This window comes from Mustela lutreola, chromosome 2 (genome assembly GCF_030435805.1).
Source record: "Mustela lutreola isolate mMusLut2 chromosome 2, mMusLut2.pri, whole genome shotgun sequence".
Taxonomy (NCBI): Eukaryota; Metazoa; Chordata; class Mammalia; order Carnivora; family Mustelidae; genus Mustela; species Mustela lutreola.
Window position 1 is genome coordinate 52,105,094 of NC_081291.1, and position 27,775 is coordinate 52,132,868.

The following is a 27,775-nucleotide window of genomic DNA, read 5'->3' on the forward strand; positions in this document are numbered from 1 at the left end:
GTCAGGGCGAGGCGCGCCTCCGTGGCGTCAGCGTGGCGTCTCGCCCGGCGGCAAAGTCAAAAACAAGGGGCGACGACGGGTTCTTGGCGGGTGAGTGGAGCAGCGGTCGCGGTCTCTCGAGGCCCAGCGTCACTGTGGCCTGCTCGCTGGGCCCCGGCGGAGCTCGGCTTTTCCTTCTGGGGCTCGGCGCCCCGAACCTCGGCCTTCTCCTCTGCTCGGTCGTGGGATAATCCCCCCCAGGTACCTCCCTCCGCGTTAAAATGACGATGGCTTTTACCCCCAACTGCTTTCCGAACGGCCTGGTCCAGACAGTCGGCCCCACCCACCAGGCTTTCAGGCTTCTTTGGAAAGGAGCCGTGTTGTGGGCTTGTGCCCTGAAGTCAGACGACCCTAACTAAATTTTTGTCCGAAAAATGGCCGATAATGGTTATAAGTATTTAACGAGGCAGTGGATAAAGAAAACCCTTAGCATAGTGCGTGGTACATAGTAAATGTTAACTATTGTTGGAAGCCATCACTATAGTCAAAAGTATATTTGGTAGGTATTGCAGATTCTGGAATCAGACTGCCTGACTTAGAAACCCAACTCCACCACTGAATGAGAATAATAAGGATACCTACCTCAAAAAAGGCTTGTAAGTAATTATGAAGCACTTAGAATCGCTCTTGTTAGTTATTAGTATTTACCTGCCTGCCAGCCGTTCTCATTTAGGGAATATGCTCAGAAATCTTATGCCAGGTGCTGTGCTGGGCACTAGGGATACAGAGATAAATGAGACTGAGTTCCTGTTCTCAGTGAGCCCCACAGTCTGGTGTGATGTGGTAGGGGATCCTAGATACACTCTATGGAACAGGGAGGCTGGAGTAGAAAGCTCCTTTGGGGATAGGAGGAACATTTTTCAAGGAATATGACATTTGACTGTGTCTTTAAGGATGAGTGGTAGTTTCCAGGCAGATAAGAGCATTTCAGGTGAAAACACCTTATGCAAAAGCACTGAGACCAAGAATGTTTTGGTTTACAAGATAGAGTAAGAGGCCCTTAGTGTTCAGGTTCAGGACATCCCTTACCTCTGCAGTTTCATTTCTAACTCTACAGGCTCATTACCGGTTCTGTGTTGAATATTTTCCTGCCCAGACTACTCTTCTCATACATCTTCTATGGGCTAATTCCTGTTTTGGCCTTCAGGTCCCTGCTTTAATAACTTTTTCTCACAGAAATTATCCCTGAGAAATTGTCCCTGCTTTTCTTAATCTCCCCTACCCCCAACTAGATTAAATTTCGTTGTGAGCCCTCATAGCACCCTGTGCTTCTCTCTTATAGCACTTACATAACTGTACCTAAATAACTACCTCAAGAATACTCATTACTAGGGGCACCTGAGTGGCTCAGTTTGTTAAGCGGCTGCCTTCATCTCAGGTCATGATTCCAGGGTCCTGAGATCGAGCCCTGCATCAGGCTCCCTGCTCTGCAGAGAGCCTGCTTCTCTCTCTCTCCTTCTGCCTGTCGCTCTGCCTACTTGTGCTCTCTCTCTCTCTATCACTCTGTCAAATAAATAAATAAAATCTTAAAAAAAAAAAAAGACTACTCATTACTGTGTAAACTCCCTGAGGGCAGTGATCATATCTAGTTCATACTTGTAACCCTAGCACCTAGCGCAGTCTCTAGCATTCAATATTGGATTAATGAGTTAAAGGAGTGGTAGATTGGGGCCAGATTATGAAGGATCTGGGATATCAGAAAGAGAACTGGATCTCATCCTTCAGCAAGAGGAAGGTAGCCTTGCTAAAGAGGCAACGAGGTAATCAAGTTTAGAAAGGAAGGGAGTATTGACCAGATACAGGAGTTGAAATTCTTTCAATACCTGGAGTTAGACAACTTTAGTGTAAAAACTAGAACTACTTTGGTTTTGGGTAAGGTAGTTTTCTTTGAGTTATAGCTTTAACTTCTCAAAACTTATCTAGCTTCTAGAGGGTAACTTCTATTCTCTGATTTTTCTCTAGAAAGTAATTTAATTGCAGAAGACTTCCAGTCAAAATGGTTTCCAAGAGAAGGCTGTCAAAATCAGAAGATAAAGAGAGCCTGATAGAAGATGTCTCCAGTAAGTATCTAGTCATTTGTTGTTTTATTTCCAGTAGCAAATGTGTGAGGCACTTAAAGAGAGATAAAGTTCCTCCTTTTAAGTCCTGGGAGTCATCAAGTCTTAATGGTTAGAGCACACAGAATCTACTATCAGGGGATTTGGGATTGAGTTTCTGCTTCTAATTCCATGTATGACTTTGGGCATGGCCACAGTCTTAGTCTCCACATCCATAAGAGAAATTAGTATTATAGAAAACAGTATTATAGAGCTTATCCACTTACATCATCTAGGTGCTGAGACAGAAGGTACAACATAGTCATCTGTCCTTTAAAAAAGGTTTATGGTCCTCTTTCCTCCCTTAAAAAGAATTATAGTATGGGGGTGCCTGGTTCAGTCAGTGGAGCTTGTGACTCTTGATCTCAGGGTTATGAATTCGAGGTTCATGTTGCATGTAGAGATTGCTTAAAACTGAAATTCTTTTTTTTTTTTTTTTTTTTTTTTTTTTTTTTTTAAAGATTTTATTTATTTATTTGACAGACAGAGATTACAAGTAGGCAGAGAGGCAGGCAGAGAGAGAGGAGGAAGCAGGCTCTCCGCCGAGCAGAGAGCCCGATGTGGGGCTCGATCCCAGGACCCTGGGATCATGACCTGAGCCGAAGGCAGAGGCTTTAACCCACTGAGCCACCCAGGCGCCCCTAAAACTGAAATTCTTAAAAAAAAATTACAATCCAGATAAAACTGTGATAGGGATGTATAAAAGAAAGGCATTATATCAGACAACCATGCCAGGGGTGAAGAAACAGTATGGACTGTCCATTTGAGACTGTGGTTGACAGAGGCCCTTACTTAGTTCTGATGGAAAGAGGTTGATAGGTTTTTTTCCCATTTATTATATTCATCTACTCTGTTAAGGGAGTTCTAACTTGTTACATCATTAAGGGAGAAGAGGAAATAATCCTACTTAATTTCAAGTACTGTTTGTTTTTGTTTGTTTATTATGTTTTATTACTTCTCTTGCATTGAAAGCCTTGGGATAAAACCAACCTGGGCTTTGTTCTCAAAGGCTTGATGCCAGAGAACCTGCCTGATTCTTTTTACTCCTGCATCAAGATCATTTGTTCCCACACTTTGGTGTACATCAAGATTATTACCTGGAAAGCTCTTTAAAAATTCAAATGCCTGGTCCTCATCCTCAAGATTTTAATTGAGTAATTATGGGATGTGATTTAAGAATGTGCTTTTATTTTATTTTATTTTTTAAAGATTTTATTTATTTGAGAGAGAGAGAGAGAGAGAACACAAGACTGGGTGGGGAGGAGCAGAGGGAGAGAGAAGCAACTTCCCATTGAGCAGGGAGCCCAAGGGAGAAGCAGGCTCTGCACTGAGCAATGAGCCTGATGTGGGGTTCAATTCCAGGACCCTGAAATCATGACCTGAGCCAAAGGCAGACACTTAACCAACTGAGCCACTTAGGGGCCCCTAAGAATGTCCTTTTAATAAGCATCTCAGTGATTTGATTGTATTGGTTTGTAGACAACAGCTTGAGGCACACTAACTGTTTTAAAGAATTTGGGTGGAAAACATTTCCATGGTTATTTTTGTTAGAAGTGGCATGTTTTGAATTCTTCAAATAAAAATGCAATAGAGAGGGCCTGGTGGCTCAGTTGTTAAGTGTTTGCCTTCTGCTCAGGTCATGATCCCGAGGTCCTAGGATTGAGCCCCGCACTGGGCTCTTTGCTTGGCAAGAAGCCTGCTTCTCCCTCTCCCAATCCCCCTGCTTGTGTTCCCTCTCTTGCTGTGACTCTCTCTGTCAAATAAATAAATAAAATCTTTTAAAAAAATGCAATAGGCAGAAATAATTGTTTGTTGATTTGTTTGTTTGTAAGCCACTGTTGCTGACCATTGTTAGAGATAAAATTTTGCTACAGCATCAATTCCAATACAGTTCTTCAAGAACCCATCAATTTCCCTCTTAGGGTTATTGTAGGGTTTACAGTTTTAATCTTTACTATTTGTCACATTCTTGAAAATTTTGTCTGTTTTCAGAAGCCAGGAAGCAGCCACTTTCCAAGAAGACAAAGAAATCTCATGTTCACAATGAAGTTGAAGAAAATGACAGTATTTTTTTAAAGCTTCTTAAAACATCAGGAGTTATTCTTAAAACAGGAGAGAGTCAGAATCAACTAAGTAATATTTTAATTTAAATCTTTTCTCTGGGTTTAGTGCAGGGCTCAGAACTGAATCATGGATTTCTGAAATAGGCAGTGAAAATTAAAAATGGGAGCACCAGCCATCTTGAGACAAAGATGACAGTGATACTGCTTTTCATTTATTTATTTATTTTTTTAAAAGATTTTATTTTTTTGACAGAGATCGCACGTAGGCAGAGAGAGGAGGAAGCAGGCTCCCCACTGAACAGAGAGCCCGACTCGGGGCTTGATCCCAGGACCCTGGGATCATGACCTGAGCCAAAGGCAGGGGCTCTAACCCACTGAGCCACCCAGGTGCCCTGATACTGGTTTTTAGAGAGAGTATTTCTATAGTCTCTAGTACTGATTAATGCATGTTAAGTAATTCTAATTTTTTATTTATTAATTTTTTAAAACTTTTAAGAAAAGAATGGCATATACCAATAATACTTTGTGTTTTCTTGTGGAAAAATAAATTAATACTCAAGAGAATAATTAGATCTGTGTCAGAGTAATTTCAGAAGAAAATTTATAAAGCCATTTAAAGCCCTGCTTTTAGGGCATCGATTACTCCATTATTTCATATCTTTTTAGAATACTTAGCAGTTATCCTCTGTCAAAGCTAAATCTGTTTTCCCATGGGTTTAGAAAATTTGGCTCTGAAATTAGGTTAAAAATATCCTTATTGGTTTCACAAGATAACGAAACTTATATTTAGGGAAGTAAAACTATGGTGGGAGGTATTAAAGACTCTGCTGATCAACTGTTTTTTCCTCTTAGCTGTGGATCAAGTTGTTTTCCAAAAGAAGCTCTTTCAGACTCTGAGGAAACATCCTTCTTATCCCAAAGTATGAGTTTCTTCCTGGTACTTTCGCTTATGCCAGCACTACTCTGGAATTGGGAATATTAAGATGCTGGCATAAAGTTGAATGGACTAGAATGATTTTTAGCTAACCTACAGCAAATGTTAAACTGAAAATCTTACTCTTTGTTTTTTCAATATCATTAAGATAATAGAAGAATTTGTTAGTGGCCTAGAATCTTACATTGAGGACCAAGACAGTTTCAGGAGCTGCCTTTTGTCATGTGAACGTCTGCAGGATGAGGAAGCCAGGTATGGACTGGAGGCTTGGAATCTTGCTGACATTTAATCTGTTATATTAACTGGATTGGGGGATGGCAATGGGGGGAGAATGCAATTTTTTGAATTTCACTTTTTATTTATAATTGTTTTATCTTCAATTTTAACCTTTAAATTATTAATTTATAGTTATGAGACTAAGAACCAGAATGTTTTCTAGAGTGTGTCTCATCTGTGTTGATAGAATTTTAACTACTTCTCCGTGTGTAAGAATCATCTTCTCTTGGCACGTGGGTGACTCAGTGGGTTGGCTCAGGTCATGATCTCAGAGTTGTGAGATTGAGCCCTGAGTCAGGTTCTGTGCTCAGCTCAGGGTCTGCTTCAGATTCTCTCTTCCTCCCCCTCTGCTTCTCCCCTAGCTCATGCTCGCTTTTTCCGTGCCCCGCCCCCATAAAGAAATAAAATCTTAAAAAAAAAAAAGAGAGAGAGCAGGGATGCCTGGGTGGCACAGTTAAGTGTCTGCCTTTGGCTCAGGTCATGATCAAGCCACACACCAGGCTCCCTGCTCAGTGGGCAGCCTGCTTCTCCCTCTCTCACTCGCCCTGCTTGTGCACACATTTGCTCTCCCTCTTTCTCTCTCAAATAAAATCTTTAAAAAAAAAAAAAAGCCATTTTTTCATGTTCTGTATTTCTGCTATAACAGGATAGTTTCTCTTTAAATATTGTGTATTTGGGATGCCTGGTGGCTCAGTCAATTAAGCTTCTGCCTTTGGCTCAGGTCATGTTCCTAGGGTCCTGGGATCGAGTCCCACATCAAGCTCCTTGCTCAGTGCAGAGCCTGCTTCTCTTTTTGTCTGCTGCTTCCCCTGCTTGTGGGCTCTCATGCTTGCTTTTTCTCTCTGACCAATAAATTAAAAATTTTTTAAATTTTCAAAAAAATTTAAAAATTGTTTATTTAACCAATTTTATGAAGAAATGATAAAAACATTAAGGAAAACAAATCTTTTCTTTTTTCTTTTTTTTTTTTAACAGCATAGGCACATCTTACTCTAAGAGCCTCATTAAATTGCTTCTGGGAATTGACATATTACAGGTGAGACTGTGTCACTTTTTCTGTGTACATTTAATGGACTTGATTTGTGGTGTATGCCCAAGTATAATGCCTGAGCTCAGGGTTTAGTAGAGTTAACAGGGAATTTAGGTTTGCAGTAGTTTACCATAGCCTCATTGCTCACCTGCATCTGGTATGGCAATTGCTGTGGCTTTGGACTGAGCTGATTGGCCCACTACATTTCTTTGGAATCTCACTTATTCCATCAGCCTCTCCTTCCTGATTTGTAAACTTTCCTCCCTTGTGCTCTGAGTACCTTATATATCTCTGCTATATTCACATCTGGTCATCTCCCATTTCAATTTTTACTTGCTGATTAACTTGATTTTGCCCTTTCCTCCTCCTCTCTCTTTTAGTATCTTGAATAGACAATGCCTTAACATGTTGTAAATGTTTCAGATTATAAAAACGTACAATGGAAAGTCTTGCCTTACCCTGTCCTCCATTTTTTCTCTTTCCTTCTGTGAATCTTCACTGTGAATCTTCCCATACTCCTGTCCCTTTCTTTACTTTGGAAATCTTCAATATAATTTAGTTAGCTTACATTTAAGATCCCTCTTACTCCTCTGGAGAGAAATCTTCTTTTCTTGCAAACTATTTGATAATCTTAAGTCTGCATTTCATAGGTTAACAGTTGTCATGTTTAGTAATATTTTTGATGATCTGATTATTTAAATGCTACCTTTATAATCATTTGGTAATTTTTTAGGAGACACATCATTGACAAGTCTCTGTGTCCCAACAGCTTATGTTCAAAATGTAGGCAGCATTCAATTGGCCATTCTTAAAATAAGATTTCAGTATAGCAGGGTTTTCCTCCTGAAAACAACAAGAGCTCTTGTTGGAGCAAATTGTGGTTAATTATATATTTCTGTTGTATATTTAAAGACCATCTCGGGGCGCCTGGGTGGCTCAGTGGGTTAAAGCCTCTGCCTTCGGCTCAGGTCATGATCCCAGGGTCCTGGGATCGAGCCCCGCATCGGGCTGTCTGCTCTGCGGAGAGCCTGCTTCCTTCTCTCTCAATCTCTGCCTGCCTCTCTTCCTACTTGTGATCTCTGTCTGTCAAATAAATAAATAAAATCTTTAAAACAAATAAAATAAAATAAAGACCATCTCCTAACTCCTTATGTCTTCTTTTTTAGCCTGCCATTATCAAAACTTTATTTGAAAAGTTGCCAGAATTTCTTTTTGAAAAGTAAGTGGAATTATTCTGGAATGCTTAAATTGCCTTAGTGTGCTTAAGTTTCTCTCTGAAAAGATTACTCTGAAACATCATCAGTTTCTCTGAAAGTCATGTTGATCATGACATCAGATTCTTAATTGACTGCTAAAATTCCAGTGGGGTCTTTTTTTTTGAAATTTCGTCTGTTTATATGACTGCATGTTCTTAGAAGGATACACAATAAACTGACTGGAATCAGATCTTCTATGAATACTGTTCTTTACCCTTTCAATATTATAGGGTATGCATACTAAATTTTTTAGAATTTGCTTTAAAAAATAACTAAGTTGGGAAAAAAAGAATAATAGAAAAGTAGAAAAAGGTCACTAACAGACAATTCACAAAGAAATAACAAGAGCATCAAACATTTTTTTCTAAATGCTCATTAATAATCGAAGATACAAATTTTTTTTTAAGATTTTATTTATTTATTTAACAGACAGATATCACAAGTAGGCAGAGGCAGGCAGAGAGAGAGGGGGAAGCAGGCTCCCTGCTGAGCAGAGAGCCCGAAGTGGGGCTCGATCCTAGGACCCTGAGATCATGACCTGAGCCGAAGGCAGAGGCTTAACCCACTGAGCCACCCAGGCGCCCCTCTAGGTTTTGTATATAGTAATAATACACTTGAAGATAGATCTTCACAGATGGCTTTGCCTGAATTGCTCATGTAGATGTTTTTTGTCTTTTTCAGTAGTTAAATTTGACTGTACTAAACAAAGACTAAGAATACTGTCAAGAAAAAAAACTGGAGGTGGGGAGGGGGGTTGGGAAAAGGGGGGTGGGTAGGGTTATGGACATTGGGAAGGGTATGTGCTATGGTGAGTGCTGTGAAGTGTGTAAACCTGGCGATTCACAGACCTGTACCCCTGGGGATAAAAGTATATTATATGTTTATAAAAATAAATAAATAAATAATTTTAAAAAAAGAAAAGAAAAAAAACTGGAGGTAGTCCAAAACTTCAGACATAGGAGGAAGAAAGCAGATGCTCTCATTTGGGGGGAAATAATAACTAAGCCAACATTCCTTTTTTTTTTTTTTTTTTAAGAATTATTTATTTATTAGGGCACACTTTCACACATGTGAGCATGCACATGAGTGTGGGGAGGGGCAAAGGGCAAGAGAATCTTCAAGCTGACTCCCCATTGAGCATGGAGCTCCTTACCGGGCTTGATGTCACGACCCATGAGATCATGACAGGAGCCAAAACCAAGAGTTGAGTGCTCAAACAACTGAGCCATCCAGCTGCCCCCAGCACTTCTTCATCTATAAATGGTTGTTTAGTACTTTCACAGACATAGTCTAATTCGACCTTTTATGTTTCCAAAATAGTATATGCTTGCTTTTTTCAATACTTAACACTTTTCTACCTTTAAAAATTTTTCTTGTTTAGTTTGTTCAAGTTTATTGCCTTTATTTTTTTGTTTACATTGTTATTAAGAAATACTCTCCAGACCTTCCTTAACCTTACTAAACCCTCCCCAGATGCAACCACTGTTAATAGTTTAGTGTGTCTTCTTCCATCTTAACATGTATGTGTCATGCTTTTCCTATGTCACCTGTGTGTCTAAAGCAGGTTGCGATATGTAAACATTCAGTCAGTGTTAATTGAATGTCTGAAATGGTTTGTGCACTATTAATGTTTGCTATTGTGTAAATCAGAAAAGCTAAATTTCTATCTTCTTATCCTAACATTTCAGTGTGAACAGTGATGGACTTAACATGCCTAGACTCATCATCAGTCAACTGAAATGGCTTGACAGAATTGTGGATGGCAAGGTAAGCTTTGGGACTCGCTCTGTCTCTTGGATTTAGAGAGTCTGTTTTCCATGCTTAATCAAACTTTTGGAATTTGCAGTGGTTTTTTTTTTTTCTTTCCTAAACTGAAAATTCACATTTTTCTATTTATTAGCTTTTTTCATCTTTCATAATTTGAGAATCATGGATGTTTCACCCTTTAAATTTCTCCAGAAAAAAAGTTTTTCTAATTATGATGACTAGATATCTATTAAACAAATATTTGGAAAGAAATTAAGTAGCTTTCAAAGTACACAGATGACTATATTTTATTTCTCAAAATCAGTGAGATCCCAGACCAACCGCCTGTGCTGCAAATGTTTAATCTGATTACATATGAGGAAAGTGTTAGTAAGTTTTTACAATTATGTGATTTGTTATTAAGCACTGTGGTAAAATTGAATCTGTTTTGAGCATAGTGTGTAAGGCCTGTTTTTTTCCAGAGTTCTTTAAATCATTCTATTAATTTTTGTCAGGCATTCCAAGGCTAAATCTTTATTTGGAAGAACATGAGTTTGGAATTCCATGTGGACTGAAATTCTGTATTGTTGTGTATTTATTGTTTTGTACTTACTGTGTGTTTTTGGGCAATGCATATCCTCATGGATATGGGAATTGTCGGGGTGCCTCGCTGGCTCCATCAGTGGAGCATGCGACTCTTGATCTCTGGGTTGTGAGTTTAAGCCCCATGTTGGGTGTGAAGTCTGCTTAAAAAAAAAAAATAGGGGTGCCTGGGTGGCTTAGTTGGTTAAGCGGCTACCTTCAGCTCAGGTCATGATCCCAGGGTCCTGGGATTGGTCCCCGCATCGCACTCCCTGCTCAGGAGGAAGCGTGCGTCTCCCTCTCCCTCTTCCTCTGCCTGCTGCTCTGCCTACTTGTGCTCTCTCTCAATCTCTCTGTCAAATAAAATCTTCAAAAACACCCCAAAAAGTTAAAAAAAAAAAGGAATTGTCACACAGACTCCATAGAGTTGTGAAGGTTAAATGAAATAAAGTAGGAGTGGCTAGGTGGCTCATTCGGTTAAGCATTTGCCTTCTGCTTAGGTCATGATCCCAGTTTCCTGACATATAGCCCCATGTCCTGCTCCCTGCTCAGTGGGGAATCTGCTTCTCCCTCCACCTGCTCATGCTCGCTCTCTCTCTCTCCCTCCCTCCCTCTATTCCTTTTCTCTCAAATAAATAAATAAAATCTTAAATGAAGTAAAGTATACAACAGACCCACTAAATGATGTACCATACCATGTGTGAAAATTTCTGGGTCATTGACCTCTGTATTTAGGCTTTGAGTTTGAATGTATGTATAGGTACCATATTATACAAAAATAATTCTATCTCTACAATTCATGAGGAGGACATCTTTCTCTGTTCTGGTAGTGTGCAACAATTCTAATGGTGTCCTTCACTGCAGGATCTCACCACCAAGCTCATGCAGCTGATCAGTATTGCTCCGCTGTACCTGCAGCATGACTTTGTCACCAGCCTTCCTGAGATCCTAGGCGATTCCCAGCATGCTGATGTGGGGAAAGAACTCAGGTGGGTAAGTTCCCACTGTGGGAGCCTTAACTCTGCAGAATGAAAACAGTAGTAGGTCTATGACCATACCACCCTGAACATGCCTGACTTGTCTAAAAACAGTAGTAGTAATGTATTCCTATTTATATAAAAGAGGATGGTATCTGCTTTCTATGAGTAGGTGTGGGATTTGACTTGTTTTTGTAATAATGAAGTTATATTTGGGTAACCCATCTACTTTTTTAAAAATAGTATAGTGGTTGTGAATATGAAGTCTGCCTTAGGATTAGGCATATAAAATTGGTCTTTGGAGACCTAGACATGATCCATCTGTTTCATTAGCACCACCCAGGGAGTCCTCAGTTGTGACTCTATATCCAGTTATTTGTGGATCTTACCAAATATCTGCATTCCTTGGTCCCTAAATGATTCATTCTGGTGTACATCACATTGGACCCATTGCTAAGAGCATTGCTTACTATCATTTACATGAAAAATAGTACTTGGTAGGGCAGTTAATTAAAGAAGGGAGAACAAAATTCCTGTGTAGTAGGATTTCTGTTTTAATGCAATTTCCTGCTTACCCTCAAAATAGTTTTTAAAAATTCAGTTTGTAATACTTCCTTTAGTTGTCTGCAAAACTACCTCCAGAAATGTCCATTGATTTCTTCCCTTTGTGCTTTTGGGTACGTTGCTCCCTCTGGGTGTAGCAGTATATCACCCACTTTGCCTGCTTAATTCTAGCTTGTCTTTTTACAAAGCCTTTTTTTTTTTTTAAAAAATATTTTATTTATTTGACAGAGATCACAAGTAGGCAGAGAGGCAGGCAGAGAGAGAGGAGGAAGCAGGCTCCCTGCGGAGCAGAGCCCCATGCGGGGCTCGATCTCAGAACCCCAGGATCATGACCTGAGCTGAAGGCAGAGGCTTTAACCCACTGAGCCACCCAGGCGCCCCTACATAGCCTTTTCTTAGACTCCATCACTGTTCTCTATTCTGTTCTCCTGTAATGCCTTGCATGTACATGTGTCATACTTCTCATACTTCCCTGTAATTGTTGTAGGTGTTCTTTTTCCTTTTCTCAGGAAGGATATGTGCCCAACTCAATAGTGGTTGCCTGTGGGTAGTGGAGATGGTGAGGAAAGGGCTTCTCATTTCTATTCTATTTGAATTTTCTGTAATGAACATGTGGGTTTTTTTAAAGATTTTATTTGAGAGAGAGAGCGCAAGCATGAGTGAGGGGAGGGCAAAGAGAGAGGGAAAAGCAGGCTCCTTGCTGAGCAGGGAACCTGATGTGGGGCTCACTGTCAGGACCCTGAGGTCATGACCTGAGCCAAAGTTAGATGCTTAAACAACTGAGCCACCCAGATGGCCCAAGCATGTATTTTTATTTAGATCAAAATAATTTTTAGGGATGCCTGAGAGGCTCAGTCAGTTAGGTGTCCTGCCTTTGGCTTAGGTTATGATCCCAGAGTCCTGGGACCCTGGGATTGAGCCCTGTGTTGGGCTCCCTGCTCAATGGGGGGTCTGCTTCTCCCTGTGCCTCTCCCTCCCCCCACTTGCCTATGTGCTCACTCTCTCTCTTCAAGTAAATAGATAAAATCTTTAAAAAAAATTTTTTTAATGAAATACACTATTAACAAGTTTAGTGAGAACTGAGTATGTCCTCTCTTCCCATATTCTAAGTGGTTTTTCTGAGTAAATATCTGCCCAGCTCTGTTAAAAGTTACACAGCTTTTCTCTTTTTGTACCATTCACAGTGACATTTTAATGGAGAATACTGCACTCACTGTTCCTATCCTGGATGTTCTTTCCAGCCTCCGACTTGACCTGAAGCTCCTGTCTCAGGTAGGAAGGACTCCGCTCTCCAGAAACAGAGCCAGCTTTGTTACCTCCCAGAACAAATGTCAGTCACTTATTGCTATGAAGCAGTTGCGTATAAAGTTTAATTTTGAAACGATGCAGGGGTTTCTGCGTGGCTCAGTTGGTTAAGCATCTGCCTTTGGCTCAGGTCATGATCCCAAAGTTCCAGGATCAAGCTGCATGTCAGATTCCTGCTGAGCGGGGAGTCGGCTTCTGCCCCTCCCCTCTGCTCATGTTCTCTCTCTCTCTCAAATAAATAAATCTTTAAAAAATGTTTGAAATCATATTGAATGACATTTCATCTCTTTCTGATGAACTTCATATGCCATAGTATGATGGATTTGCTGCTCTGTTTCAAAGCAGTAAGTTTTAGTGGCAATCTCTATCTTGGATAATATTTACACACTGTTCCTCATAGGAATAACAATTTTATATGTCTTCCTTCAGCCAGTGGAAAATTCAGGCTCTAAATTATAAGATAATAACACTTTTATGTTTATCATCTGTCTGTTTTTTTCAAGATGTTATTTATTAATTTGACACAGAGAGAGAGAGAGGACACAAGTAGGCAGAGTGGCAGGCAGAAGAAGAGGAGAAGCAGGCTCTCCACTGAGCAGAGAGCCCATCGTGGGGCTCTATCCCATGAACTTGGGATCATGACCTGAGCCAAAGGCAGCTGCTTAACTGACCCAGCCACCCAAAAACCTGTCTGTTTTTGAAGAAACTGTGGTATTAACAATTAAAAGCTTGTAAGCTGGGGGTTCCTGGGTGGCTCAGTGGGTTAAGCCTCTGCCTTCAGCTTAGGTCATGGTCTCAGGGTCCTGGGATCGAGCCCCGCATTGGGCTCTTTGCTCAGTGAGGAGCCTGCTTCCCCCTCTCTCTGCCTGCCTCTCTGCCTACTTGTGATCTCTCTTTCTCTCTCTGTAAAATAAATTAAATAAAATCTTAAAAAAAAAAAAATCTTGTAAGTTGGAATAAAATTGAAAATAAAATGAGGTGGTTTTCCTCCTAAATGACAAGTGAGAAAACTGAATGAGAAAAGTAGATTTTCTGATTTTACCTAACAGGTCAGTACTAGGTTGAGGTATTAACATAAATTTAAGATTTTTGTGCTTTTTATGTTTAGGTCCGCCAGTTGGTGATGGGGAAGCTGTTATCTGTCAAACTGGACGATTTACCTGTGATAATCAAGTTCATTCTTCATTCTGTAACAGCTGCAGATGCACTTGAGGTACCCTATTATTTCCCAACAAACACCAATCGCATGCTACATCTCTGAGAGTACAGAGTATAGCAGTGGTGCCCTTGTAAAAGTCAGTATTGGAAAAGAGATGTACCTAGATGAAGATACATTAAGATACATTATTAAAACTATAGCTTCTAATTCTTCCCTGTTCCCAAACCTACTGATGATGTTGCTTAATCCAGATAGTATTCAGGCAATGGAATGGAACTAGCCAGATTTATTGTTGCATATAAGCCATTACACAGTTTAATTTGCTATTTCATTGTAATACCTCAAGGAATTCTGGAATTTTGAAGGGCATGACATACTATCCTTGCATTAACTATTTTCATCAACTCTCCTTTTTAAAATGCCTTGTCTAGGGGCACTCCATAGGTCAATCAGTAGAGCATGTGACCCTTGATCTTGGAGTTGTGAGTTTGAGCCCCACGTTGTATATAGAGATTACTTAAAAATAAAATCTTGGGGTGCCTGGGTGGCTCAGTTGGTTAAGCCGCTGCCTTCGGCTCAGGTCATGATCTCAGGGTCCTGGGATCAAGCCGCGCATCCGGCTCTCTGCTCAGCAGGGAGCCTGCTTCCTCCTCTCTCTCTCTGCCTGCTTGTTATCTCTCTCTGTCAAATCAATAAATAAAATCTTTTTAAAAAAAAAATAAAATCTTAAAAAATAAAAACTCTTGATTCTTCTTACTCAGTCTTTCAGGGGATTGTTATGGTTCTACTGAAAGAACGAAGTGTGCCTATGAATGAGCAGAATACATAACTTAATATTTATTTTCCACAGGTAATTTCTGAGCTCCGGGAGAAGTTGGATCTGCAGCATTGTATTTTGCCGTCACGGTTTCAGGCTTCCCAAAGCAAGTTGAAAAATAAAGGACAACAAAGGTATAATGTCGTTGCCAGTTACTACCCTTTTTCTCACATAGGCAAGGCAAGTTTTCTGACATTTATTCTGAAGCCAGGACAGTAGATCTTAATACTTGCAACTAAAAATAGTGGTAATAATATTGTTTGTATGTATCTCTATACAGTGCTTCAAATTATATGTATGTAGTACATGTAATGTATGTGTACATGTGTATGTGGGTGGGTGGGGTGTATTCTCCTGGCAATTCAGATCAGTCTTAGATAGACTACAGTACAAGTTTATTAACCATTTTACACATGAAGCTGGAACAGGCACTTGGCTAGTAACAGGAACCCAGGTTTTATAGGTTCCTCTCTGGTAAGTGGAAGAATTATTTTTTTCCCCCTCTGCTGCTTGTAGTTCTTCAGGAAATCAAGAAAACAACAGTCAGGACTGTGTTATTCTCCTCTTTGATGTAATAAAGTCAGCTGTTAGATATGAGAAGATCATTTCAGAAGCCTGGATTAAGGTGAGTGAGATCTTCATGACTTTGAACATAAGGAGGGAGTAGGTGGTAATCAGTGATGGATATGTAAGTAAAGGTAGGTGGAAATAAAAGTGTTGAAAATCAGTCAAGTAGAAGTGACAGATGATGGTTCCCACATGGACAGATTGCTTCTCAGGAGAATGGGGCATGCTCAGTAAGGTGAAACATGGGGCGCATGGGTGGTTCAGTGGGTTAAGCCTCTGCCTTTGGCTCAGGTCATGATCTCAGAGTCCTGGGATCGAGTCCCGCATTAGGCTCTCTGCTCGGAAGGGAGCCTGCTTCCTTCTCTCTCTCTCTGTCTACTTGTGATATCTCTCTCTGTCAAATAAATAAAATCTTTAAAAAAAAAAAATAGTAAGGTGAAACATGTTCTACTTTTGTGTTATGATACTTTCGTGACCCTTTTTTTTCTAGGCGATTGAAAACACTGCCTCAGTGTCTGAACACAAGGTAAACTCATAATACTATGAATTTTAAGTACTGTGGACTTAAAATTAATTATATGGCTAGTTTTCCTTTTCTGTCACTCTCTCCAGTCATCCCTTCTGTGCCTTCTGTAGCTGTGTAATAAACATTAGCTGTCTGGAGAAGATAATCTGGAGGGGATGACTTGCTGGATAGTGTTTCCTACTCATTTTGGCAATGAAATAAACCCAGGCTATCCATAAGGGGAAATATTAACATTCCAAACAAGCACAGTGAGTTGCAGTCCCAAAGAACCAAGTCCCCACAGATGAAGTGAAGACAGGAGTCACTGGGGCATGGGTTGGGTCCCTGTGTCTATCTGATTACCCTTCCTTCTGGCAAATGTAATTGTCAAAATAATGGCATTCCATGTTTTACTTACCTTTGCCGGTGTCAGCCTGACCAGAGTAAGTCAAATAGTCCATCCATTTACTGTCAAGGCAGCAGTACTGAAGCTGTTTTAATTATGGACATTTTTTCTTCTGTGAGAAGCCAGATGATTATGTTTCTTATGTACTACTTGGTTCCCATTAAGGATTTTTCATTAGTTGGAATCTGTTTTATTTTGTGAGGTTCTGTCAGATTATCCAGTTGTTGGGTGACTATTTTAAAAGCTTTTACAATAGTGAATTAAACAATGAAAAACTCAGTTTTTTGGGAAGGATCAAAATACCCTAATACAACTCTTTCTTTTTTTTCATTTTTGCATAACGGTTGGCCACCTGTATATCTATTTTATCTGTTTTTGCAGATTTCTAATTATTATGTAATTTTTGCATTCTGATTTTTTTTCTCGACATTGTATCATAAACATTTTATATGCTTCTACAATGTCTTTATATATATGTATATTTTTAAAATAATCTCTACACCTAGAGTGGAACCCAATGAGGGGCTTGAATTCACATTCCTGAGATCATGACCTAAGCCCAAATCAGGAGTCAGACACTTAGCTGACTAAGCTACCCAGGTGCCCCATTATTTATTTTATAACAGGAAAAATCCTTTTTTTTTTTTTTTTTTTAAGATTTTATTTTTAAATAATCCCTCTACCCAATGTGAGGCTTGAAATTACAACCAAGATCAAGAGTTGTATGCTCTACTGACTAAACCCCCCTGCCTCTGGTAACTCTGGTAACTACTAATCTGTTGTGTCAACGAATTCAGTTTTTTGTGTGTTTTGTTTTGTTGTTTCTTTATTTTTTGAGTTCCATATATAAGCAAGATCATAAGGTATTTGTCTTTGTCTGACTTAGTTCACTTAGCATAATACCTTCATAATCTGTCCATATTGTTACGAATGGCAAGATTTCATTCTTTTTCTGGCTGAATAATATTCCAGTGTGTGTCTGTGTGTGTCTAGGTAGGTGTGTGTTTGTGGTCTGTGTACTTACCACATTTGCTTTTCACTTAGGTTGTTTCCATGTCTTTGCTATTGTAAATAATGTACAGGGATCATAGGAATGCAGATATTTTGTTGAATTAATTTTTAGTTATTTTGAAAAAATACCCAGAAGTAGAATTTCTGGATTACATGATATTTCTACTTTTAATTTTTTGAGGAACCTCCATACTGTTTTCCATAGGGGCTACACCAATTTACATTCCACCAGCAGTGCACAAGGGTTCCCTTTCTCTACATCTTCAACATCACTTGTTGTCTCTTGTCTTTTTTTAATGATAGCCATTTTGACATGTATGAGGTGATGTCTCATTGTGATTTACATTCCTGATGATTAGTGATGTTGAACATCTTTTCATGTGTCTTTTGGCTGTTCATAGGTCTTTGAGAAAATGTCTGTTCAGATCTAGGCCCAGGGGTACCTGGGTGGCTCAGTCTGAGCTTAACTCAGTGCTTAAGTGTCCACTCTTAATTTCATCTCAGGCATGATCTCAGAGATGGAGGCCCATGTCAGGCTCTCTCTCCCTCTACCCTTCCCCCAACCCACCATTTGTGGTTGCTCTCTCTAAAATGAAAAAATTTTTAAAAGATCGTTGGTGGGCAGGGGCACCTGGGTGGCTCAGTCATTAGGCATCTGTCTTCGGCTCAGGTCCTGTGCTCAAACCCTCCATCAGGATTCTGCAGGGAGCCCACTTCTCCCTCTCCCACTCCCCTTGCTTGTGTACCCTCTCTCTCTGTCAAACAAATAAAATTAAAGTCTTTAAAAATGAAAAATAAGGGGCGCCTGGGTGGCTCAGAGGGTTAAAGCCTCTGCTTTCGGCTCAGGTCATGATCCCAGGGTCCTGGGATCGAGCCCCACATTGGCTCTGCTCAGCAGGAAGCCTGCTTCCTCCTCTCTCTCTGTCTGCCTCTCTGCCTACTTGTGATCTCTGTCTGTCAAATAAATAAATAAATAAATCTTAAAAGAAAAAAAAAAAAGAAAAAGAAACATTAAAAAAAAAAAATCCCAGGGCACCTGGGTGGCTCAGTGGGGTAAAACCTCTGCCTTCAGCTTGGGTCAGGATCCCACGGTCCTGGGATCGAGCCCCACATCAGGCTCTCTGCTCCACGGGGAGCCTGCTTCCTCCTCTCTCTCTCTGTCAGCCTCTCTGCCTACTACTTGTGATCTCCGTCTGTCAAAAAAAAAAATCTTAAAAAAAAAAAATCCTTGGTGGGGCACCTTGGTGGCTCAGTCAGTTAAGCATCTGCCTTCAGCTCAGGTCATGATCCCAGGGTCTTGGGATCGAGTCCCATGTCAGGCTCCCTGCTCTGTGGCGAGCCTACCTCTCCCTCTGCTTGCTGCTCCCCCTGCTTGTGTATGCACCCTCTCTCTCTCAAATAAATAAAAATCTATTAAAAAAAAGGAATTATTGATCCATTCTTGGAATGTTTAGTGTTTTGCTATGTTGTATGAGTTCTGAATAGTTGTTTTTATTTTTTGTGCTGCTTGACTTTCTTTAACCTTTTTCTTTTTTAAACTACGTAAAATTCTTTATGCTGATAATACATGAAAGAAACAAATTTCAAATATAAACAAACATATACAATCAACTAATTACAGTGAATAAATACTGAGTTATTGTGACAGATGATGTTGCTCTATAACCTTCTTCTTTTTTAAACAAATTTAATACAAGCTAATTGTGGAGATAAAACCCCACAAGGAATCTAAAAAATGTTAATATGTTAAAAATGTTAAAAAGGTTTTCTTCACTCTCTGTTCCATTCTTCATGGATAATTCTTCCAGACTTTTTTCCTATTCATATACAAGCTGTATGTGTATGTAAGTGCAAGCATTCTAACTCTTATGTTTAAACATATTTATGTATATTGTGTTTACAAAAATAAATCTTACTATTATTATTGTCTTGTAGGTTGCTTTTTTTTAAACTTCACAATGTTGTGAGTGTCTGTCAAAAAATGTAGTCTAGTTCATTCATTTTAAAGATTTTATTTATTTATTTGACAGAGAGATCACAAGTAGGCAGAGAGGCAGGCAGAGAGAGAAAAGGGGGAAGCAGGCTCCCTGCTGAACAGAGAGCCTGATGCAGGGCTCTATCTCAGGACCCTGAGATCATGACTGGAGCCTAAGGCAAAGGCTTAACCCACTGAGCCACCCAGGCACCCCTAGCTCATTCATTTTAATGGTTGTATAATATTCTAAAAATGACTGTCAGAATTTTATTTTTTTCATATTGAGAAGCATTTACAGTCTTTCCAACTTTTCAGAAAGTAGTTTTCCTAATAATAATGAAATAAATCCTGAGGTTGGCAAGTGATTTTTCTTTAATAAATATATAGGTCTTCAGAGTTTATTCTGTAATAATATTACTTCAGTTTATATTCCATTGTTTTCATAAAGATAATAGTGGTGAATAGTTATAGCACTTCATTTCTCTGAAAAAATTTGTGGGTTTTGTGACCAAAAAAATGTAGATACTCCCATGAGAGTGTGTTGAACAAACAAGTATCACCCTTTCTATGTTTTCATGGGAAAAAGTTGTGAGCTGCTATTTCACGACAATAAATGTACTGATTTATTAAATTCTTTTTCTCTTGTCATTTTTGTTGACAATAGACTTTCGACTTGGCAATGCTTCTCATCATCTATAGCACCAACACTCAGACAAAGAAGTACATTGAGAGGGTGCTAAGAAATAAGATTCGATCAGGCTGCTTTCAAGAACAGCTGCTGCAGAGTACATTCTATATTCATGACTTGGTAAGTGGCAGAGAATTAGCAACATTAGTCTGAAAGTTATAGAGAAGTCATTTTTAATCTTTCTTACTCAGTGTGGAAATCTTGACAATACGCCTTTGCTAGGTGTTGACTTTTGACAGCTCAGTATGTTTTCAAAATGTAATAGGATTCTTACTTACCTTGATCGAGATGTTATACTGTTAATAAAACCAACCCAAGACTGGTGTCTCATCTTTTTAGAAAAATGGTGACAAAATTGATTTATGTTGAACTGATTAAACTCAAGCCCCCAATTTTTTTTTTTTTTACAGGAAATGTTTTAGTTCAGGTTTTCTAATTTTACATTCTTGTATAACTTGATTTTTAACTTAAAATGAAAGGCTTTGTAGCTCCCATATAAAAGTTTCTTCATGTTAGTTTCAGCCCGTTGTTCCAAGCTCATTGAGACTTTCAAATCTTAACTTTGCATTAATCATTTTAATTACCTAGCCCTGTGTGGTCCATAGCTTTGACAAACTTGCTTCTATATCCTGTTCTAAGCAGTTTTTAAAAACCCTGAGCAAAACAGGACCAGAAGAATGCTAATAGAGACATAATTATGCATCTTTTGAACCATCCCTATTTGGCCATGTGACTCTTGGGTGGTTTTTTCCTGTTGAAATATAAACCATTTGATTAGAATTTTATAAGTTAAGAACAGTATTTTCTGGTGAATTTTCAGGATATTAATAGCGTATACCTTCTTAAAAAGCTAGATAACCAATAGTTTGGGGCTTGACTTAGGTACTAATGAGAATATATGGTTGGGTCTTAAGATTTTATATCTAGAAATGGATTTAATGTTTCTATTATTTTATCTTACAGTCCTTTCTGTGCTTATTTCTGGCAATAATATGTGTTTTGGGCTATAATTTTCCAGAAGGCAGAAATCATATATAATTTTTTAAAGATTTATTTATTTATCTTAGGGAGTGGGGGCAGAGGAAGAGGGAGATGCCCAAGCAGACTGTGCTAAATGTCGGGCCCAGTGTAGGGCTCAGTCTCACGACCTCGAGATCATGACCAGAGCCAAAACCAAGAGTTGGATACCTAACCGACTGTGCCACCCAGGTGCCCCATATATAATTTTTTTATTGCATTTTCCTCAGCAAAGCATTATACCCAATTCAGGGCTTAATTTAAGATTTTTTATCTATTGTGATGGTATCAATAAAGAAACTGGACTTAAACTGGTTATTTACTTTGGGTCCTTTAATGTCCATCTTCTGCCCATTGCTAAGACATGATCAGTTCTCTTTTTGATCTCAGAAGAAATCAATTTAATTGGTATTGAACCTTAAAGATTGATTTCAAATCATAACCAAGGAAGAGCAGACCCAGTATATCCCCAGAGAGGTAGTATGATTGAGTGAGGATATTGGGATTCAGAAGATCTGGATTTAAGGGGCACCTGGGTAGCTCAGTTGGTTAAGCGTCTGCCTTTGGCTCGGGTTGTGATCCTTGAGTTCTGGTATTGAGCCCTGCCTCAGGCTCCCTGCTCAGCAGGGGATCTGCTTCTCCCTCTTCCTATACTCCTCCTCCACTTGTGCTCTATCCCTCACTCTCTCTCAAAAAAAAAAAAAAGATCTGGATTCTAGTCCCAAATTAGGCAGATAGGAACAATGCTATTAGGCTTATAATTTAACTTCTTCAGCTTCCAGGTCACTTCTTATCCATACATTGAATCCCATTGATCCTAAGCAAAAACTCAGAATGATGAAAGATAATTTTGAGTAAAACAAAGATTATGTTACCTTAAGTTAAAATGAGAGTTGGTGAGGAGAACTCTGAAATCCTATAAGGGTCAGGAAGTCTTGGTTCTGCAATAACTAAATTTCTCCCACAGCTTCTTTTTTTTGTCTCCTCTTCACCCCCTCAAGGTCCTTAAGGATATTTGCCCATCTATTCTGTCATTGGCGCAGTGTTTGTTGCACTCCCTCGACCAGAGTATCATTTTGTTTGGCAGTCTCCTATACAAATACGCATTTAAGTTTTTTGACACTTACTGTCAGCAGGTATGTCGAAATATTTATTTTGGAAAGGAGGGAACAGGAAGAAATACAATTCCAAGTCACTTGCATGTAATATGATGTTTATTTCTTGTTCGTTGGAAGACATTGAAGGAAAAAGAACTCAGAACTGGGAGTTGGGAAAACTTAGTTTTAGTCCTAGTCTTAATAAAATAAGGGACACTGGACTTCTAACTTTGCATTTTGAGGTCTAAAATTCTCTGACTTGAAAATGAAGGTCCACATCCAGTCTATTTTTTTTTTTAAGATTTTATTTATTTATTTGACAAACAGAGATCACAAGTAGGCAGAGAGGCAGGCATAGAGAGAGAGAGGAGGAAGCAGGCTCTCCGCAGAGCAGACAGCCCAATGTGGGGCTCAATCCCAGGACCCCGGGATCATGACCCAAGCCGAAGGCAGAGGCCTTAACCCACTGAGCCACCCAGGCGCCCCCAGTCTATTTTTTTTTTAAGACTTTACTTATTGGGGCGCCTGGGTGGCTCAGTGGATTGAGTCTCTGCCTTCGGCTCGGGTCGTGGTCTCAGGGTCCTGGGATCGAGCCCCGCATCGGGTTCTCTGCTCGGTGAGGAGCCTGCTTCTCTCTCTCTGCCTGCCTCTCTGCTTACCTGTGATCTCTGTCTGTCAAATGAATAAATGAATAAAATCTTTAAAAAAAAAAAGAAAAAGACTTTACTTATTTATTTGACAGAGAGATCACAAGTAGGCAGAAGCCAGCAGAGAGAGGGGGAAGCAGGCTCCCTGCTGAGCAGAGAGCCCAATGAAGGGCTCGATCCTAGGACCCTGAGATCATGACCTGAGCTGAAGGCAGAGGCTTAACCCACTGAGCCACCCAGGTGCCCCCACATCTAGTCTTTTAAATAAACCATGATTAAAATAGCTGGGGTTATCGGGCAGCTTTCATAGTATATAAAAAGAGCAATTTTAAAATTTAGCTGCAAATGATCAGCTGCCAGTTGATCCTGGCGTTGTTCTCTAGAAAAAATTGGGGAAAAACAAATGAAGGGGAAATGCCTGAGGGTGTAACTCTATTCCCATGAACATGAAACATAAAATTTAATAGTGCATATCCAGAGAGGGGAGGCTCTACTTGTGGAAAGTGATTATGAAATCAACAGAGTGTCTTACTTTGTATTTTTTTGTACATGCTAAACATACTATTAACAATGTCAAAACATTTTCATGGAACTTGTAAAAATAAAGACAAAATTTTAAAAATTTAAAGCAGGGCATGAGCTAGCTGCTGCATTTGAGAAAACAATATGATTCAGTATGGAGCAGCAGTATAAAGGAAAGGGAGAATGGCATACAAGATATTTTTCTGGAACCATCTTAATGTCCTGGAGATACTATCATGGCTCATGTTTGCTTGAAACATGCCAGTCTAACCTGTAAAAACCTTTAAAACCTTGAACTTCTTGAGTTTCTTTTTTTTTTTTTTTTTTTTTAAGATTTTATTTTTAAGGGACACCTGGCTGGCTCAGTCATTAAGCATCTACCTTCGGCTCAGGTCATGATCCTAGGGTCCTGGCATCAAGCCCCCCATCAGGCTCCCTGCTCAGCAGGAAGCCTGCTTCTTCTCCCTTTCCTGCTCCCCCTGCCTGTGTTTCCTCTCTCACTGTGTCTTTCTCTGTCAAGTAAATAAATACAATCTTTGAAAAAAAAAAAAAAGAATTTTATTTTTAAGTATCTCTGCACCCAATATGGGGCTTAAACCCACAACTGAGAGATCAAGAGTCACATGCTGCCAGCCAGGCTCCCTGAGTTCATCTTTTTAGTAAATTTTAATAGATTAAGTACAACCATAGCTTAAAGGGTAGTATTTTACCCATATGAAAAAAGAGACTATGCCAGGGAGCAAAACCAGGAGGGCTTACATAGTGTTCCCTGATAAATATTAGGAAATAAGTCAGGAGTAGATGGTTGTGTAATTAGATTGACATAATCCTCAACCTCCTGAAAACAACATTAATGAAAAGTACGTAATAGAATTAGACAATGAGATAGGGTAGGTTGAGATTAGAATGGTCTCAAGCATTAACCCTTTCAAGATGGCCATGTCATATTTTCATTCACACTATCCTGTTGACGCTTTACTGTGTAGGAAGTAGTTGGTGCCCTAGTGACTCATATCTGCAGCGGGAATGAAGCTGAAGTTGATACTGCATTGGATGTCCTCCGGGAGTTGGTAGTTCTAAACCTTTCTGCTATGAGGCTGAATGCTGTGTTTGTGAAGGTATGTGTCCCTCCAGTGACATATTTTGAGTCATTTTTCTTTCTTGCATGTATTTGAGAGATATCTGGCATCTGTTAATTAGCAGCAATTTAATTTGTGTTCTAGATATTGAGCACTACAATTGGTTGGAGGGGGTGGGAAGGAGGTGGGGTAATGGGCAAATAATAGGAAAAAAGATAACTCATTTATGTTTGTATTAATGCATTCAGCAAATACTTCTTTGTACCTATATGCAGGCTCTATTCTGGGTGCTCTGTATATAAGACTTAGTTCTTGCCTTTGGTGTTAGTAAAACACATAAACAAGTCTCTGTAGCTACAACATGAGAAATCCCTAGAAAGATTAAGTGCTGTAGATGCACCAGCGCAAGAATAATTTGGCCTAGGAAACTGCATTCTTCAAGTACTACTACTTCTTCAAAGAGTAGATTTGAGTAATTCTTGAAGTTTGAGCATGGTTCAATAAGAGAAAATACAGGAAGTGCATCTAGGCAGAGGACAGTTTAAACAGAAGCAAATTGGCATCTGGGTCCATAGTATACCTGAAGGAAGTAGACTAGCATGGTTGGCAAATGGGACATATGGTGAGAAGTGGTGGGAGGTGAGGCTGGAAAGACATAGGACAATGTTAGATTATGAAGGGTCTCAAATATCACACTCAAGAGTTTCAACTTGATTTTATAGACCGTAGAGAGCTATCACAGACTTTTCACAGGGGGTTGACAGAATCAGGTCTGGGCTTTGAAAGGTAGTTGTAGGTCATGTTATCCCCATATTAGGGATGAGAAAGCTGAGGTTTTGCCCAATGTTAAAAAGTAAGTTTTTCCCTTGTGACTGCTTCCACATCTGTATAAAAAGAATAAGTAATTCATGGCATGGAAGCTGAAAGGGATGTTATGATAAGCAGTAAGGTCAGAGATGTAACTTTTGGCAGAGCACTGTTTTCACTAAGAAGGGAAGGATGAAGAAGAATAGGAAGAACTAGGAGGTACAGCTGGGCACAGCTTGAGAGAACATGAGCTTTTGTGGCTATCCACATGCTTCTTATACCTCTTACAAGGATTTTAATTTTTTTATTTGATGGAGGAAAATATCAGTGGCTAACCTTATTGTTGGTATTTTTTTTTCCATAGGGCATTTTAGATTATCTGGATAATATGTCTCCTCAGCAGATACGAAAACTCTTCTATATTCTCAGCACACTGGCATTTAGCAAACAGCATGAAGCCAGCAGTCACATCCAGGTAACAGGCAGTGTGTTGAGAAACCTTTAAAACTTTAAACTTCTTTAATTGAAATTCATTGAACATAATTATAGCTCAGACCATGGCTGTGTACTTGATTTCTATTAGTACACAGGCTAGAGTAATTATGTTCAGACATTAAGTGTCTGTTGTGTACCAAACATTGAGAAAGTAGGTATATTAGACCTTCTACCCTCAAATAGCTTAGTCTATTAGGGTAGAAATGGGTCTGTAATCAGCTGACTAGGGAACTGAGTAAGAAAAGCTGATCAGGGGGCCCCTTGGTGGCTCAGACGGTTAAGCATCTGCCTTCAGCTCAGGTCATGATTCTAGGATCCTGGAATCGAGCCCTACATCAGGCTTCCTGCTCAGCCGGAAGCCTGCATCTCCTCTCCCACTCCCCCTGCTTGTGGTCCCTCTCTCACTGTCTGTCTCTGTATCAAATAAATAAATAAAATCTTTAAAAAAGAAAAGAAAAGCTATTCAGGTTCTATACTGAGTGCTGTGGGGACACAGAGCGTTGCCTTGTTTTCTAGGGAACCTCTACATCTAATGTGAACTTATCTGGGCTTGCTTTCATTGGTGGTCTTTGTTTGCTGAGAAAGTCAGGCAAAGGGACTAAAACAAGAGATTGCATTGCAATCAGAACTTGTTGCTCTTTTGTATCTTTAGTGCCACCCTGTGGCAGTAATCCATACTGGACTGTAACTTTGAACAACCAACACCTTTTGTTAATTAAAAAAAAAAAAAAGGGAGGGGGGCTAGGTAATATACAGCACAAAATTCAAAAGGTATAAGACATGGTGAAAAATGAGCCTTCCCCCTCTCAGTCCTCTAGGCATCTGGTTCTCTAAAGGCAATAACTTTCTGAGTTTGTCATGAGATATTTCTATCCTCCTGAGATGTCCTGAGCATTTACGAGTTTGTTTATACCTTTCTGCTTTCTACCTTATAGCTTTCTGAGATGTTCTGAGCATTTAGCAAATTTGTATTTACCTATATTCCACTCCTTCTCCTTTTTTTTAAAAATTATTTTTTTAAAAAGATTTTATTTATTTATTTGAGAGAGAGACAGTGAGAGAGAGCATGAGCGAGGAGAAGGTCAGAGGGAGAAGCAGACTCCCCGTGGAGCTGGGAGCCGGATGCAGGACTCGATCCCAGGACTCCGGGATCATGACCTGAGCCAAAGGCAGTTGTCCAACCAACTGAGCCACCCAGGCGTCCCCACTCCTTCTCCTTTTGTTCTGCATCTATCTTTCATTTAGCAGTATATTTTGGAGATGGCTTCACATCAGTAATATAGAGCTACATCATTATTTTTTTATTTTATTTAATTATTTAATTTATATTAATTATATAATTTATATTGATTAATTAAATATATTTAATATTATTTAATTATTATAAAATATGCATAACAAATTTTACTACGTTAACCATTTTGTTTTTAAGATTTTATTTATTTATTTGTCAGAGAGTGTGAGCACAGGCAGACAGAGTGGCAGGCAGAGGCAGAGGAAGAAGCAGGCTCCCCGCTGAGCAAGGAGCCAGATGTGAGACTCGATCCCAGGACACTGGGATCATGACCTGAGCCAAAGGCAGTCACTTAACCAACTGAGCCACCCAGGTGTCCCTCCATTAACCATTTTTATGTGGCATTAAGTTCATTAAGAATGTTGTGCAGGGCGCCTGGGTGGCTCAGTGGGTTGGGCCGCTGCCTTCGGCTCAGGTCATGATCTCAGGGTCCTGGGATCGAGTCCCGCATCGGGCTCTCTGCTCAGCGGGGAGCCTGCTTCCTCCTCTCTCTCTGCCTGCCTCTCTGCCTACTTGTAATCTCTCTCTGTCAAATAAATAAATAAATCTTAAAAAAAAAAAAAAAAATGTTGTGCAAATCTTACCATTGTTTATATCCAGAACTTTTTGTCATCCTAAACAGAAACTCTACCCATTTAGCAATAACTCCCCATTTTCCTTCCCCCAGACACTAGTTACCTCCAGTCTATTTCCTGTCTCTGAATTTGCCTGTTCTGGGTACCTCATTTAAATAGTCATATGAGGGGCACCTTGGTGGCTCAGTTAAGCATCCTCCCCTTGATTTCAGCTCCGGTCACGATCTCAGGGTTATAAGATTGAGC

The 27,775-nt window shown here is 39.6% G+C and overlaps 1 protein-coding gene across 6 annotated transcripts in view; it reads left to right on the plus strand.

Annotated features, from left to right (window-relative positions):
- Window positions 1-16: 16 nt before the first annotated feature.
- FANCD2 (FA complementation group D2) overlaps window positions 17-27,775 on the plus strand; it is a 58,948-nt gene continuing 31,189 nt past the window's right edge. For 2 of the 6 annotated variants that reach the window (XM_059161702.1, XM_059161705.1), the window contains exons 1-18: window positions 79-240; window positions 2,002-2,099; window positions 4,128-4,268; window positions 5,051-5,118; window positions 5,281-5,384; window positions 6,384-6,444; window positions 7,605-7,657; window positions 9,383-9,461; window positions 10,887-11,011; window positions 12,748-12,835; window positions 13,977-14,081; window positions 14,878-14,978; window positions 15,361-15,469; window positions 15,902-15,937; window positions 19,973-20,116; window positions 22,015-22,149; window positions 24,266-24,397; window positions 25,530-25,640. In XM_059161702.1, coding sequence (XP_059017685.1) covers window positions 2,036-2,099; window positions 4,128-4,268; window positions 5,051-5,118; window positions 5,281-5,384; window positions 6,384-6,444; window positions 7,605-7,657; window positions 9,383-9,461; window positions 10,887-11,011; window positions 12,748-12,835; window positions 13,977-14,081; window positions 14,878-14,978; window positions 15,361-15,469; window positions 15,902-15,937; window positions 19,973-20,116; window positions 22,015-22,149; window positions 24,266-24,397; window positions 25,530-25,640 — 1,656 coding nt within the window. In that variant the 5' untranslated portion in view covers window positions 79-240; window positions 2,002-2,035. Of the gene's footprint in view, window positions 241-2,001; window positions 2,100-4,127; window positions 4,269-5,050; window positions 5,119-5,280; window positions 5,385-6,383; window positions 6,445-7,604; window positions 7,658-9,382; window positions 9,462-10,886; window positions 11,012-12,747; window positions 12,836-13,976; window positions 14,082-14,877; window positions 14,979-15,360; window positions 15,470-15,901; window positions 15,938-19,972; window positions 20,117-22,014; window positions 22,150-24,265; window positions 24,398-25,529; window positions 25,641-27,775 lie in introns of those variants that run through there. The other 4 variants (XM_059161703.1, XM_059161704.1, XM_059161706.1 and 1 more) reach the window with 4 other exon arrangements.